Genomic DNA, 16,985 nt, shown 5'->3' on the forward strand with positions numbered 1-16,985 from the left:
GCTGCAACAGACCGTTTCATTGGCTAATCCCTCACATCAAGCAGAACGCGGGTTATATAACAACTCTTCTAGATCCTAGTGTAGTAAAGACAAGTAAAACGAAACGAAATAGGATCTGTGTTTTAATCTGATTGTTTCATATATTTTGATTCGAATCAAGAAATTAGCGTTTTAATTACAGAGCTAAAGCAATGATAATTCTATATTTTCTACAAACATTATAATACAAATATATATTACTATAAATACAGGGTTTACATGGCTCGTACAGTATTCACGTGTTTGTCACGTTCGATTAATTCCAAACAGGATCAACTGATGACAGGTTTTAATGGTTATATTGAATTGTGTAATAAAAAGAAATTCAATAACAACGTACATATTGTAATCGTTATAACGATATCAATTTACAGCAACTTTGATGGTGCTGTTTACTTTGTTTTTGGTGTAGTATTTCATGATGAAACTGACAATTAATAATAATTGAGTTACGATATTTATAGATGAAACCAGGAGTTAGTAAGCTCGTATAATACAAATACGTTACCATGGATACTAAAATACCATCAAATACAAAGTAAAATGGAGTAACCACGGGTAAGTAAGCTAGTAATATAAAATACAGTATTAACCATGAATACTATATACAATCACATTATAAATCCTTAATACAAACATGACAGATTAGTGTACAACTACCTGTTTATTACCAAGGGACGTAACTGTCACCTTCCGGATGCAAACTAGTAGCAGTATCTGCCTCGCACATGACACCCATCACGAAGCTATGTTATATAGAAACATTACGACGATTTATAAACATCGGGTGATTGACCACCCCTTAAACATGAATTCTTTAAAGAGCTAAATTTGTCTATTGAATGTCTTTTTCTCAGCTTCAAATGTTATATAAACTATAATTTAGACATTTATTCACATGACAAGCCCATAATCAGCTCTCTAGATCATAGGATGACCTTGATATTGAATGAATTAGACACCGTCGCCATTTTATACTTTAACGTTAACCATATCAAGGGTACGGGACAATCGGGACGTCAAAACTCAAATACTCATAACTTTGCTCGGAATAAAGTAAATTGACCGAAATGTTCAATACATACCATTATCTATGTTTGAATTATTATAAGGAGAATTACGGGCTCTTTATCTAAATCTTACTGTATTTATATCATTTCCTGTTCTCTATCTATTTTCGAACTATTAGAACTAGAATGGCCAATCTTTATCTAAATTTTATATAATGTATCATTAATTATATTAATTTAGAAATCTAAACAGTTTAATCCGCGGTATTCTTGAACAATGTGAATATTAGACCCCTATATAACACGAATGGTCAGCTCTTTATCTAAATTTTACAAAATATTTCATTAATTATATTAATTTAGAAATCTAAACTGTTTAATCCGGGGTACTTAATATAAATGTTATATAAATTATTAATTATACATTGGTTAACTTAAACATCAATGCACATATCTTCTCAATATCTTCGCTCAGAATAAAGTAGTTTGAATAAAATATTCAATTTTACACTACCTATTTTTGAACTGTTTTAGCAAGAATGGCGAACTCTTTATCTAAATGTTACATAGTTGATTTTGAGCTTTCTAGAAGGTTATTTCCCTGACTTAACGAAATACAGATATTTTTTAAGATGTAAATTGTTACGATGCTAGTGATGACATGAAAATAAACCCAGGATTAAAACTGTTAACATCAATGGCCATCCTGTCGACACATCTGAAAAAAAACACAACAAATAAAATTTTACACATTTTATAGAATTTCATAAATAACAATTCATGGTGTTACAACATTCAGTTGGAGAAATAAAACAGGTTGGGGGTCCTATCATTAAATTTAAACGTCAGAAAGTTAGATCGATGATGTTCCATTAAAGTCAGAAAGTCATCTCAGTGATTTTCCATTAAAGTCAGAAAGTCATCTCAGTGATGTTCGATTAAAGTCAGAAAGTCATCTCAGTGATGTTCGATTAAAGCCAGAAAGTCATTGATGTTACATGAAAGTGTAAAAGTGGGTTTAATTTAAAGTGACAATGTCAAATGGGTCTCGGTTATAGTCCAATCAATATATACAATTCATGATCTCAATGACAGACCTTATCAACTAATCGGGCCACTCGACCAACCAACCCCCATTGGGTAGAAGGGTGCTCAATATGATCACCCTTGAAATCACCCTTCTCCCCTAGAAGACATTGTCATCCAGTTGTCAATTATACCAGACAGAAACAAGCTGATTAAAATAAAACACAGATCCTATTTCGTTTCGTTTTTTATTGTTCAAAATTTCGTTTTATGTCTTTACTACAATAGGATCTGGAAGAGTTGTTATATTACCGGCGTTCTGGTTGAAATGAGGGATAGGCCAATGAAACAGTCTGTTACAGCGACTGTGGGTAAACCACTAGAAACGTCTACGCTGATTCATTAATCAATGTCTGACGTCATAGGATCATAAGCCGCTCGCACGACCCCTGACACGATCTTCGAGTACAAGTTGTCAGATCTTCATATAGTGTTGGCCATCGAAAGTATAAAAAACGAAACGAAATATAGATCTTTATTTTAATCAGATTGAGCGAGAAACAATAAAATGGGATGAAAAACCCCACCCAACTATAACGTACTTGTTCCACCTGCTTGTACTTGTTGTTTTCTACCTCGACGGTTTTGTCCAGAGAGGATACGTTCACATCTACCTTGCATCAGGTCCATGAAACCACGTCTATTGCTGGTAGCTTCGTCAAAATACTTCCTTAAAGATGGACATCTGTGATAACCTGCATGATCCAGACAGCGGAGACCCGTTTGATATTCCCTGAAAAGAGAGAGAAATGGGGTTTAACGTTCACTAGATACAAACTAGGCAATTTCGGGATTAACAAATGGTTCAATTTTATTTTAGCAATTCACTTGCACGTAGAGGTCTTTAGCAGTGCGAGGCAACCGGAGGACCCGGAGAAAACCCACGAGGTTGGACAGGCAACCCTACTCCTTGTCACGTACGACCGAGGAATCGAAACCAGGCCAGTTGACTCAATGACAGACCTTATGAAACAGCGCGCACGTGCTAACCATTCGGGGATCCAACCCCTCGATATTCCCTCGAATAGATTCACCCCACCCCGCCCCCTAAAAAAGATACACAGGGTTTAATATGTATATAAACATGATCGGTAATTAGACGAACCTAGTCTTAATCGGATCGATGTCACTTAAATAAATAAGCTGATTCATTTCATTATATTTGTTCAACTAATTTAACAAGCCAAAAATCGATGTTAATGTGTAACTTTAATTTATAATATTTTATTATGTCATATTGATCAAGCACGAATGGAAACTTCATTTAGGGCTGGTATAGTCGTTCGGAGGGGACACAAACGGAGGTGCCGTGAACACAATGACGTACACGTAAAAGAATCCTTTGCAGTTAAAAATTCGAAATAAAGAGTAGGCCGTTGGGCACTGCATTTGCAGGACAGTAGGGCGTTATGTCCCATTTTATTAGATTTGATACCGGGTTGTCTTTCTAGATTCCTTTCCGGCGTGGTTCCCCCTTGTCAGTGATGTAGGACGGAGGGCCTGGTGAGGACAGCTGTCTAGTCGTTCGGATGGAACGAAAAACCGAGGTCTCGTGTACACATTGGCGTGCACATAAAAAATCCCTTGACAGCTGGAATTCGATATAAGAGTAGACCGTAGTGCCGCTGTCTGGGCAAAATTTCCCTCATAGCACACTGTATGGCGTATGCCCGTCTTCATTAGCCCAGTTCGGAGCAGAATAGTAGGACGTTAAACCCCATTTCATTTCACTTTCTAGATCCTCTCAAAATATGAGTGTTCAACCAATGACATTAATTCCATGATTAAGTTTTAGACAATTCTTTATAAATTATTTCATACTATGCCAAAGATAAACTATAACACATACTTATGGAAAAACAGCTACTTATTTATTTGGGCGACGTTTCGAAGAGTATTTTCTCAACTTTATCAAGCTAATACTCTTCGAAAAGTCGCCCACATAAGTAAGTAGCTGTTTATAGTATATAGTTATTGCTCTATCCAGTTACTAAATGACAAAGTTATTATAAAACCAACATACTTGCATTGTTTGGTAGAAATAGGTGGATTATTTAAACTAGCTGGCCATGACAGGGCTAAAACACGAACACAGTGTTTGATTCTAGCTTCACCCATCTCACCACACTCCTCTCGACTTCCTGAAATATAAAAATAATTAACGTTCATGTATATAATAGCGGGTTTCACAATCCTGTTAAAATCATGCGATGTTTTCAAGTAACATTACTTTATGCAGATTGATCTATACGGAGTACTCTCCCTTGAAACATTTTCGTGTTACCTTTGTAAATACTGAACGCAAGTGCGAAATGCTAATTGCAGGCCGATTTGGGAGTATTTTGGGGAATATTAACCCTAACCCCTTTGAAAAGAATGAACTTGGATCCAATGTTACCCCTCTTAAACATGCATTATGCAAGAGCTAAATCTGCCTATTGAAATGTTTTCTAAAGTATTAATTAGACATTAATTAACTGATCCAGGACTTAACCAACTCTCGATGGCATCAGATTTCTCCGATATTAAATAGATTAGAATGGTTCAGCGATACTTTGATTTAATCAAATATGGAGGACCGAGACTTAGCTTCGATCAACCAGTACGGTGGTTGATATTATTGCACACGTCTGTCAAACCTTCAAAGGCTAATATCTTCGCTTGCAATAGAGTAATTTGAATGAAATTTTCAAATTATTCATTTTACATCATCTACTTTCGAACTATCATAGCAAGAATGGCTAGTTCCATATCTAAATCTTACATAATGTATCTTTAAATGGGTTTGGTAAAGGGTTAGTATTCCGCCAAAATACCTATTTATACAAAGCGGTCATTTTGGAGTCCGGAAATTCCCAAATCGCCCCAACCGGCCTACAATTAGCATTTTCCAACGGAATTGAACACTTTTTGGACTGCTATTCATGTGCCAGATTCGCCGTTTTTACCTTAAACATACATTACGCAAGAGTTAAATCTGCCTATTACAGGTCTTTCTTTAGGCCTGAAATGTTATATAAACTATTAATTAGACATTAGCCTGCGATATTTACTGGATTTTTGTTATCGTACCGACTTTAGTAATGAGGATCGAGGCTATACCTAAAATTCAAAAACAAATATCTCGGTTCATGGTGGATCAATTTGACTGAAATTTTCATCAAATTCCCTTTAGATTATCTAGTTTTTCACTATTATAGTGAGAATGGTCAGCTCTTTATCTAATCTCCAATAATGTATCTTTAAATGTACTATGCAAGCGATGTCTATATCTCTCGAATAACTTTCAAATATTTTAAAACACGGAAATAAAATGAGGGGAAACAACTCTTTTTTAAACCGCGTGCAGCTAACTTCGAATAAAGCTGTATTAACTGGCAGAATAGTAATTGTTTTAAAGGTGTATTGTCTGAAGGCGGGGGGGGGGGGTATTTATTAAAAGTAAAGTTAAAGTTGTATTACCTGGTGGAGGAGTAAATGTTTGATTACACTGTTGTTCATATAAACCAAATATATGTTGTGGGTATAAAACTTCCATTAAAGCCTCGAACATAGGACACGTGACAGGAGCACTAGAAGATCGTAGACATTCTTTAAATTTGTTGTATGCACTGAAAAAAACCAAAAACATTTATAAACATAAGAAGCTCACACTACGTTTTTATTTATCGGATTTTTCACTTTTTTATTTATGGTTACGACTGCACTAACCATGGTGATAAAGACGGGCATACGCTATGGAGTTTACTATGGGTGACATTTTGCACAGAGAGTAGCAAATGCCAACTGTCACAGTTATCTTGCATGCAAAGAAATGGGTTTTAACGTTCTGCTCCGACTGGGCTAATGAAGGCAGGAATAGCTTGCATGCACAACAGCGCGTAGCTGGGATCTCAGTTTTTAGTATAATCCGACAAGCTAGACGCGGTTCCTTGTCAGGCATCTCTTCCTACAACACTGACATGGAGAAACACGCGGGAAAACCCGGTATCGTAGCCAGATCCTGCTGGTTAGTGAACTAGTTTCTTAATCACAATGGCTCAGTGTTACTATTGATTTTTTTCATTCTAGGTCAGATGAATTGGAAACATAAAATCTTAGAGATGTTATCAGATCTATAGGTAATTTCGAAACTAACACATGGTTGAATTTCATTTCAATAATTAGGTTGCGTTTAAAACTTTAACAGCGGAAGGCAACTGAAGAAAAACACACGAGGTTCAGTAGGCGATCCTACACTTTGTAACGGACAACCCCGGTATCGAAACAACCCAAATTAATTATAATACGATGTGGTTCAGAATAGTAGGACGTTAAACCCCATTCCATTTCATAAAATGACGTGGCACAGACCGCTTGACCACCCGAACTCCTATATCTTACCTGCAAGCAGCATCTAGATCTTCTGGTAAATTCATGACATGTACCTTACAACTCTCTAACACACCCATAGCTTCATCAAAATTATTACAACCTAAAACATAGAAACATATACATGACTTCATTAGCCTTTCATTAGAAAAATTCGATGCTAAACCCCATTTCATTTCTCAAAAACGTATTTTGGATACAGTCATACTATGGATCAGGAATCGAGTATGACGTCATGGCAGCCATTTTGGAATTATGACTTCATACCAAATATAGAAGTCTGTAGCAATCGATGCGCAATTGTCCAAGAAACAAACCTTTGGCAACAAAATAAGTCGCGCTTTGGGCCCAGTTCTTGGACCAATTTTTACTGTGGATCCCTTGGTTTGTACTGGACGAAACCTCGTCATCCATGATGATTCCATGACGTATAATGAGGTTTTTTTTTTATTAAATACTAAGATGGACGTACCTGCTGTACAGATAGTATTAGCTGTTGAATCAACTCCCTGGGGTAGAAGATCATAAAATAACTTAGAAAACATCGGACATTCCTTTGTCACCGCATCAGCACATCGTAAACTGTCATTTAGTGATCTGGATTTGAATAATGAAAAAATAAATACAATCATCTAATGGGAAAAAAATAGATTTCATGCCCTAGGACTTCAAACGAGCATGGTGTCATGTCCTAGGACTTAAAACGCCCATGGTGCCATACGCCACAGGAATTCCAGCGACCATGATAAATATCAAACATTTGGTCCAAAATGCAATCCATTTAAAAACTAGAAGTTATTCTCTGACCGCTGTTATTCTGCTGGCCCCTATTATTATGTTGGCTTCTGTTATTATTTTGGCCCCTACTACTCTGTTGACCCCTGTTATTCTGTTGTCCCTTGTTACTCTTTCACCCCTTGTTATTCTCCTGTCCCGGTGTTATTATATTGTCCCCTGTTATTCTGTTGTCCACGTATTATTATATTGTCCCCTGTTATTATGATGTCCCTTTGTTATTCTGTTGTCCCCTGTTATTCTGTTGTCCCCGTATTATTCTGTTGTCCCCTTGTTATTCTGTTGTCCCCGTATTATTCTGTTGTCCCCTTGTTATTCTGTTTTCCCCTGTTATTCTGTTGTCCCCATGTTATTCTGGTGTCCCCGTGTTATTATATTGTCCCCTGTTATTATGATGTCCCCTTGTTATTCTGTTGTCCCTGTTATTCTGTTTTCCCCTTATATTCTGTTGTCTCCTTGTTATTCTTTTGTCCCCTTGTTATTATGTTGTCCCCGTGTTATTATATTGTCCCCTGTTATTATGATGTCCCCTTGTTATTCTGATGTCCCTTTGTCCCTTTTATTCTGTTGTCCCCTGTTATTCATTTGACCTCTTGCTATTCATTTGACATCTTGTTATTCTAACGTCCCCGATTTTTCGGTTGTCCCTTGTTATTCTGGTGCCCCCTTGTTATTCTGCTTGTTGAAGACGTGTTCAAGAAAAGCGCGTTAATATATCATTGAAGCTAAATGTCTGGATTAAAAATACACTTTCAAATTCTGTCTGTATCATGGTTTGTAATTGGTAGCCTGGTATGGAGTCGACCAATCACAATCTGTAAATTACAGACTAAGTTACAGTGGAGAGAACAACGAACAAATACAGCGGAATAAACTGTTGATAAAATGTTATTCTGTCCCTTATTATTCTGGTGTCCCCTGTTATGCTATCGTCCCCTTATTGTTCTGGTGTCCCCTTGCTATTCTTCTGTCCGCTTGTTATTATTTCGTCCCTTTGTTATGCTATCGTCCCCTTATTATTCTGGTGTCACCTGTTATTCTGGTGTCACCTGTTATTCTAGTGTCCCCTTGTTATTTTGGTGTCCCTTGTTATTCTATTGTCATCTGTTATTCTGATGTGCCGGTTTAAGGCCAGTCACAATCTGTAAATGACAGACTAGGTTACAGTGGAGAGAACAACGAACAAATACAGCGGAATAAGCTGTTGATAAAATTCCCCGCTAAAGTGTCCAAAAGCTAAAATGAAAAATTGTGAAAGCCGGCGTTATAAGATAAATATCACCGTGTCACCCCAACCTTTATCATCGATTTTATTGTAACCCCTCGTGCTTGCCTTCTGATGAAGGGAAACCTTCGAGAAATAGAATTGTTTGTCAAGTCGATTGATTTCATAAACATTGTATGATATAAGATTGATCGGGGTTATCCAGTTGGTTTTGCAACCCAACCAAAGTAAGCAATATAGAACAAATTCTCAACACGTTTTAAAATGTATTTTTTATTTGTATCGTTGGATCCCATTGGGCTAGGCTCTATAAGTTTTGACCAATCAGCGTGGTGTTTAAAAACGCGAAATAGTCATGCCTAGCTTCACGACAGAATATTCGGTTGCGCGTGTCTGCATTTGGCAAATGGATTAAAGCCAACTGTCGTACTGAGACACTGGCTACCTGAAAAGTTTGATTCGTGTTTTTCTTTTTGAAAAACGATAATATTTATGTTTTGTCAAGATAAATATTTTTATATCTTTAGAGTGAACCTTCAGTTAACCTATTTATCTTTTTATGAGAAATGAAATACAGACAGGACATCCTCACAGTGGGTAGCAACCCTTTGCGATTGTCTACGTCACTTCCTGATTTGATTTAAACAACGCATTAAATTTTGAAAATAATTATTATAAAAAATGTTCGGTTGTGTGTGATTTTATAACAAAAATAATTTGGCTTAGTGAACTTTTATTTTAAACATACATTATGCAAGAGCTAAATCTGATTATTGCAAGTCTTTATTTAGGCTTCAGATGTCATAGAAATTATAAATTAGATCTTTATTTACACAACAAGCACAAAATCAACTCTTAGACCCACGGATGGCTTGGATTCAGCTTGGATTTAAGCAGGATTTCGTTGACTGATTTAAATTTAAATGGCGTCGTGAGCGGAGATTAACCGTTATGTTGACGTCATACTCCCGGATCGAGGCTAAATGATAGAGTGTACGAACCGGGGCCGCTGTTGAGCGATGCCTTAACAAATGACATCTAAACTATTTAAAGTGCAATAAACTAAACACAGATAATGACAAATTATACAATTCCCGGAGACCGTGTGATGACTAATACAGACGGGCAGGTCTTCTGTCTTAATAAAATCAATAAAAAAAATTATTTCCCCAATAGGCACGACGCCACTGGTGTATACCTATAGATTTATCATAATTGTATTATAATATTATGTCCTATATTCATTTGATTTAATGCATGCCCAAAATACAAGAAAGAATGAAAATTTACCCGCTCACTCATTTTGTCCAATTGTTATAAAAATCCAAAAAGGTAAAACACAAATTCGGATATGATGACAGCAGACAAAAGACAGCAGAGATTATGTAGGCGGAGTTAACGCCTGTCAATCAAACGATCGGCCATACTAAGAATCGGTGAAGATGGAATTCAATCCCATTTCTAGTCAAAAATTACACTGGTGATAACTATATTCAGAATTAAGTAATTTGACTGAAATTTTCAATATATTCTTCTTTCATCATCTATTTTTGAACTGTTATAGCAAGAATGGCTAACTCCTTATAAAAATCTCCCATAATGTGTCTTTAAGTCAACGGAATAACCTGACAATCCCTTGAGATGTTTCTACAGGTTAATTATTAACTCTAAAATATGTATACCTTTTTTCTAAAAAAAAAAACTTTCATACGTACCCACAAAATATGTTGAATTCATTTTCATACAAGGAATCAAACCTAATCATACTGGTACACTGGGTAATATTTATAGTTCGTTCTAAAAACTGGGGACAGGCTGAAAATAAATATATCTTATAGTTCATTATTGATTTTTTAATCGTTATCGATTGATCGATCGTTCGTTCGTCCACCAAAACCGGGGGTGATAACTAGGAAATTTGCCAGACAAGCCAGTCATGTATATATTACCTATCACAGTGCACAACAATGGCGTATTGATGGGATCCCACTTAACAGTGCGCACTGTATCATAAGGTCTGTCATTGAGTCAGTTGGTGTGGTTTCGATTCCCTGACTGTACGTGGCAAGGAGTAGGGTCGCCTGTCCTCCGGTTTCCTCCCAATGCTAAAATGCCCTACGCGCAAGTGCATTATTGAAATGAAATTGAAATGACGTGGTTTGTGTCAAGAGGAACGTTAAACTCTCTCTCTCTCTCGCTCTCGCTCTCTCTCTCTCTCTCTCTCTCACCCTCTCAGTATAACACATCCCCTGATTATTCTGTTTCTTGTAAATTGGATTTTTTGTTGGTTGGAGGACTCCCATAGCGCCCCCTGTGGTTGTGGTTGGAGAGAAGTACATTTAATGGTGGTCTGCTTCCGTATAACCTGCGTGTTAAGACTGGGAAATGATGTGACTATAAAAATGAAATGAATGGGGTTTAACATCCTACTGTTTGCTCCGACTGGGCTAATGAAGACAGGCATACACCATACAGTGTACTATGAGGGAAATTTTGTCCGAAAGTGCACTTATTCCCAATTCCAACTGTCAGGGGATCTTTTACGTGCACGCCAATGTGTACACGGGACCTTGGTTTTTCGTCCCATCCGAACGGCGAGACTGACAACGTGGACCCAAACGTGAAATCCGGATGAACTACTAGGTCGACACTGGGATCGAGCATGGGCCCTGCAGGTTAGCGAGCTAACATCTTACTCACTGACCCACCGTGACTCCCCGCCCCGGGACAAGAATTGACTTTAAGACTTGGGCGACTGATATTTATTTATATCCAATCTGATTAAAATACAGATCTATATTTCGTTCCGTTTTTTTATACTTTCAATGGCCTAAACTACATAAAGATCTGACAAGTTGTAGTGGGAGGTCACGTAAAGGGTCATACGAGCGGCGTGTGACCCTATGACGTCAGACATTTGATTAACATATCAGCGTTGATGTTTCTACAGGAATACCCACAGTTCCGTGCATCACACGCCAAGAACTCGCTGCAACAGACCGTTTCCTTGGCTTATGCCTCACACCATTAAGAACACGTCAATGATAACAACTCTTCCAGATCCAAGTGTAGTGAAGACAAGTAAAACGAAATTTGGAACTATAAAAAACGAAACGAAATGCGATCTGTGTTTTAATGGGATTGATTTATATATAACTTACATCCATCACATAATTTATAAATATCCTGCATGACTTGTTCCCATTTCTTCATAGTATCTGTTGGTTGTTGATCCACACTAACTTGACATCCTACTGTAGCATCAATATAACACTGGGTTAAATTATTACCCTTGATGGTATTCCTGCAAACAAATATACAATATTTATATTAATACACAGGCTTTGTACTTTATACTTTCCATACTGGGTTCAGCTACGCTCGTCCGTTTCTACTGGCTTTATACTTTCCATACTTGGTTTAGCTAACTTGATATTCTTTGTTTAGCTACTTCTATACTTTCCATACTTGGTTTAGCTACTTCTATACTTTCCATACTTGGTTTAGCTACTTCTATACTTTCCATACTTGGTTTAGCTAACTTAATACTCTTGGTTTAGCTACTTCTATACTTTCCATACTTGTTTTAGCTACTTCTATACTTTCCATACTTGGTTTAGCTAACTTGATACTCTTGGTTTAGCTACTTCTATACTTTCCATACTTGGTTTAGCTACTTCTATACTTTCCATACTTGGTTTAGCTACTTCTATACTTTCCATACTTGGTTTAGCTACTTTCATACTTGGTTTAGCTACTTTCATACTTGGTTTATACTTTCCATACTTGTTTTAGCTACTTTCATACTTGGTTTATACTTTCCATATTTGTTTTAGCTACTTTCATACTTGGTTTATACTTTCCATATTTGTTTTAGCTACTTTTATACTTGGTTTATACATGTACTTGTTTTATACTATTTTTATACTTGATTTATACTTCCCATGCTTGTTCAAGCTTCTTTTATACTTGATTTAGCTACTCTTATATTTGTTTAGCTACTATTACACTTGATTTTTTCTTGGTTTAGCTACTTCAGTCTTTGTGCGCGTTAAACCACTCAACAACGCCTTCCTCAACCTTTTTAATGTGCTTTATGTAAGATTTAGATAAAGAGCTGGCAGTTCTCGCTATATTAGGTTAAAAACTAGAAATTAAAACGGAATATTTGAGAATTTCAGTCAAATTATTTCAATCTGAGCGAACGACGTTCGGGCTGTTTGGAGAATAGCGCAGTCTCGATTGCCATTGCAACCGTTGTTACGATAGTAAACAAAGTCTCGATTATCCATATTTTAATAACATCATTAACCGCCAATTGTGTTTAAATCCGTTATAAAACTAGAGCATCCGATGGAATCGATAGTTATCTATTAGCTTATCGTGTAAATATATGTTGAATTTATATTATAAGGTTTGAAGCCGGGGGGGGGGGGCGAATGGTTAGCACGTGTGCGCTGTATCATAAGGTCTGTATCATAAGGTTGTGGTTTCGATTCTCCGGTTGTACTTCACAAGGAGTAGGGTCGCCTGTCCAACCCCGTACTTTTTCCCCGGGTCCTCCGGTTTCCTCCCACTACTAAAGAACCCTACGTGCAAGCGAATTATTGAAATAAAATTGAACCATATGTTAGTCCCGAAATAACCTAGTTTGTGTCGAGTGGACGCTAACCCAATTCTCTCTCTCTATCTCTCTCTCTCTCTCTCTCTCTCTCTCTCTCCTCCCACTGCTAAGACCCCTACGTGCAAGCGAATTATTGAAATAAAATTGAACCATATGTTAGCCCCGAAATAACCTAGTTTGTGTCGAGTGGACGCTAACCCAATTCTCTCTCTCTATCTCTCTCTCTCTCTCTCTCTCTCTCTCCTCCCACTGCTAAGACCCCTACGTGCAAGCGAATTATTGAAATAAAATTGAACCATATGTTAGTCCCGAAATAACCTAGTTTGTGTCGAGTGGACGTTAACCCTCTCTCTCTCTCTCTCTCTCTCTCTCTCTGTCTCTCTCTCTTTCTCTCTCTCTCTTTCTCTCTCTCTCCCTCTCTCCCTCACTCTCTCTCTCTCCCCCAGCTCTCTCTCTCTCTCTCTCTCTCTCTCTCTCTCTCTCGCTTAAAGCCACAAAAAAGACCAGCAATAAGAAGATTTAAATCTTAAATAATGCATCTTCAAATTGTATTATCTAATTAAGAAAAACAAGTTCGTGACAGTTGGTGATTTTTTTTTCTGTTTGTTTGCTTGAGAATATAACTTTGAAATATAAATAACAATATTTTATTTTCTACACAAGAAAGATATTCAAGCTACTTGGTATCTCTTTCATTATGAATTATAACATTTTTCTTTACTTGTGCATATAAAACTAACTCCGATAACGTGTTGGGATAACATCCAAGCGATTTAAATTTACTTGCAACTGCTTATCACTTGCAAAATTTAGAAATTAAGTTGCCTTGAAGTATATTTTGGTAAAAATAAAAGTTTTAAAGAGCTTTGTTAAAAGCTTAACATGTTTTGGTGGATTAATATGGTGTGTGTCCTTTCGTCAAAAAGCCAATGACTCAAAGCATACAAGAACGATAGAGAAATGGGGTTTCGCGTCCAATCGACACAAACTATGTGTTTTTGGGACTAACATCCAATCAAATTGTACAAATGTTTTAAAGATAATTCTGATAATGTTAAATAAATTGAGATATTAGCCAATGAATTCTAGGCTAGTCTCGGTCGTCATTACTAACGTTTGTATGATAACAAACAAAGTCTCGATTATCCATTTGTACGTTAAATTATCCATCACAAAATGTATTCAAATCCACTAAAATCCTACCCATCAGATGGCATCGAGAGTTGATTATGGTCCTGTCGTGTTAATAAATGTCTAATTAATAGTTTATGTAACATTTAAGGCCTAAAGAAAGACCTGCAATAGGCAGATTTGGCTCTTGTATAATGCATGCTTAAAGGGACAATCTCGATTATATTTTGGACAATAAAACTGCTTTATTTTGTGTTAAAAGCCCTACCTTAGGGCCGAGCAAATGACTCAATATAGTGATATGTTTTCAAACAACTTAAACCCGTCAGTCTTCATCTGGAAATGGAGACTGGTGTCCCAACTCTGTTATGCGGTGTCTGAATAAAAACAGACTTTTACTTTATAAAAATTAAGTGGTGAAATTTACCTTTCGTGATCAAGTACAGCACGTGGACCATGCAATGTATAGACCTCTAAAGGGACGGCAATAGATTATTACATCACCCAACGAAAAAATTGACCCGAAATCTTAAAAAGGGTTACGTGTCCGGATAAGCAGTTTTTAAATACGGGTTGTTCCGTTTAATAGAAACAGGGAACCATTGACCCATTCCTAATCCTTCGATCGGACGATAAACCGAGATCCAGTCGTGTAATCATTCTCGCAATCTGATTAAAATATAGAAATCTATATTCCGTTTCGTTTTTTGTTGGGTTTTTTTTTTGGGGGGGGGGGTAAAACGGTTTATTAAACATTAAATGATTTACTTACAAACATAGATCTTCCATTGAACCTTGACCTTCTCCTCCTGTAGTAGTTCCAACAACACGATTTAACACTAATTCCATTTGACCAACACACCAATCAGCATGCGTCATATTACACGCCTGGGATGTCACTAAATGTACTGCAAGAAATAAGAAAATGCGTATCCATAAACTAGCCATATTGTCTACCGACTGTTCAAATTGATATGCGACCTCTTCCCCAGTCTTGGTAAACTAGAATAGAACTTGGAAGTCGCATTAGCCGAGAATAACCAACGCGATCACTCCGCTATCTCATGGACGCTACCTTCATGTATACCTACGTGAGTGTATGCCGAGTTCTTTCGAAATAGGATTATGTATTTTTACCCTGTTAAACAATGGCAGTTTGAAACATTAGTCACATGACTGGAATATGTGGAGCTTTTTAACATAGCCACAGTTTCGGCTTATCTTAAGCTAACGCTAATTTACATAGGGTTTAAGTAATTTGTTTTAAATTCCCTTACAAGTACATCAGGTATAAACTGGGTCTATAACTTCAAAATGTGATATTGATGCTGTTAAGTCCAGATTATCATGTGGTGGTTACATCAGGTTTTGTTTTTGTTGCGAAAGGCGGTGTAAGGTTTAACAATAAGTACATTGTCACTATGGGGTTAAATTTGTTTAAAAATAGGATTTAAAACATGAAACGATTGATCATATTATGTTTATATTTTATTCTCTCTCAGCTCACGTAAACTTCAAACCATTGGAAGAAAACCAGACAAGGGAAGTTATTGCGTCGGGTTATTTTGTTTGTCTGGCGAAGTCCACGCGTCGATTAGTCGATTAACTATTCAATATACGTCTAAAAGTACAATTACTAATTTATTTGGGGGATGTTTGTGCACGAGGGGGCGGGGTAATCTCCCACAAGTATGTGTTATAGTTTATTGCTCTAAAACATTACTGATTAATATTTCTAGGATTATGGAACTTGAACTTGACTGCACTGCTGTATGGCTCCTATAATTTATTTAGGTCTGTTTAGTGGTCTTTCTTCCAGTAGGCTTCGGATTCTGAAATCCGGCTAAACATTTCTCCAGCTTGCTATACGTAGAAGCGGGTTCCCTAGACGAGACAGAGAATGTATTCTTTCTAGAACATCCCATACCAGTTCTCCCTAGAGGAGTTCACATAGTATGTTTAATCTTTCTAGAACACCTCATACCACTCAATTGATGAGTTCACATAGTATGTTTACTCTTTCTAGAACACCTCATACCATTTCTCCCTAGATGAGTTCACATAGTATGTTTACTCTTTCTAGAACACCTCATACCATTTCTCCCTAGATGAGTTCACATAGTATGTTTACTCTTTCTAGAACACCTGATACCATTTCTCTCTAGAGGAGTGCACATAGTATGTTTACTCTTTCTAGAAGACCTGATATCATTTCTACCTAGAAGAGCTCACACTCCTTTTCATTTGTGAAAGAGAGAGAGAGAGAGAGAGAGAGAGAGATATTAGTTTCCGTGAAGAGACAGGAAGAGATATATCTCCTCGCTTTTTGTTTTTGTAAAGATACAGGCGGATCAACTCAAGAAAAAACCCAATCTAACCAACAGTTCATGTCAACACGAAGGTGTGAATTCAATCTGAAAATGTCAACTTTACGACTTTGATTTTAGTCAGAGAATGTTACACTAGTCATTTCACTGCAATTGGTTTTGTTTAAGTTATTTACTTGATGTCAAGTAACACGACCATACAAATTAACTAAATATACAGAAAACAGATAACCTTATTACGTCACTCACATCTTTCTCTAACTTTGGTGTTTTGTCAGCTTAAATATACTATGACTCGGTTGTGATAAAAAAAAACAACAACATTAAATCAATCCACGCGGAAGCTGACAAGATTGATTTTTGATCCCAAATCAAAC

The 16,985-nt window shown here is 36.8% G+C and overlaps 1 protein-coding gene across 1 annotated transcript in view; it reads right to left on the reverse strand.

Annotated features, from left to right (window-relative positions):
* Nucleotides 1-930: 930 nt before the first annotated feature.
* LOC126823242 (uncharacterized) overlaps nucleotides 931-16,985 on the reverse strand; it is a 30,877-nt gene continuing 14,822 nt past the window's right edge. The window contains exons 2-10 of the mRNA XM_050551947.2: nucleotides 15,054-15,189; nucleotides 11,688-11,830; nucleotides 10,242-10,341; nucleotides 6,979-7,103; nucleotides 6,519-6,609; nucleotides 5,598-5,746; nucleotides 4,159-4,276; nucleotides 2,678-2,868; nucleotides 931-1,767 (exon numbers count right to left, since the gene is read on the reverse strand). Coding sequence (XP_050407904.1) covers nucleotides 1,700-1,767; nucleotides 2,678-2,868; nucleotides 4,159-4,276; nucleotides 5,598-5,746; nucleotides 6,519-6,609; nucleotides 6,979-7,103; nucleotides 10,242-10,341; nucleotides 11,688-11,830; nucleotides 15,054-15,189 — 1,121 coding nt within the window. The 3' untranslated portion in view covers nucleotides 931-1,699. The remainder of the gene's footprint in view (nucleotides 1,768-2,677; nucleotides 2,869-4,158; nucleotides 4,277-5,597; nucleotides 5,747-6,518; nucleotides 6,610-6,978; nucleotides 7,104-10,241; nucleotides 10,342-11,687; nucleotides 11,831-15,053; nucleotides 15,190-16,985) is intronic.

This window comes from Patella vulgata, chromosome 6, assembly GCF_932274485.2.
Source record: "Patella vulgata chromosome 6, xgPatVulg1.2, whole genome shotgun sequence".
Taxonomy (NCBI): Eukaryota; Metazoa; Mollusca; class Gastropoda; family Patellidae; genus Patella; species Patella vulgata.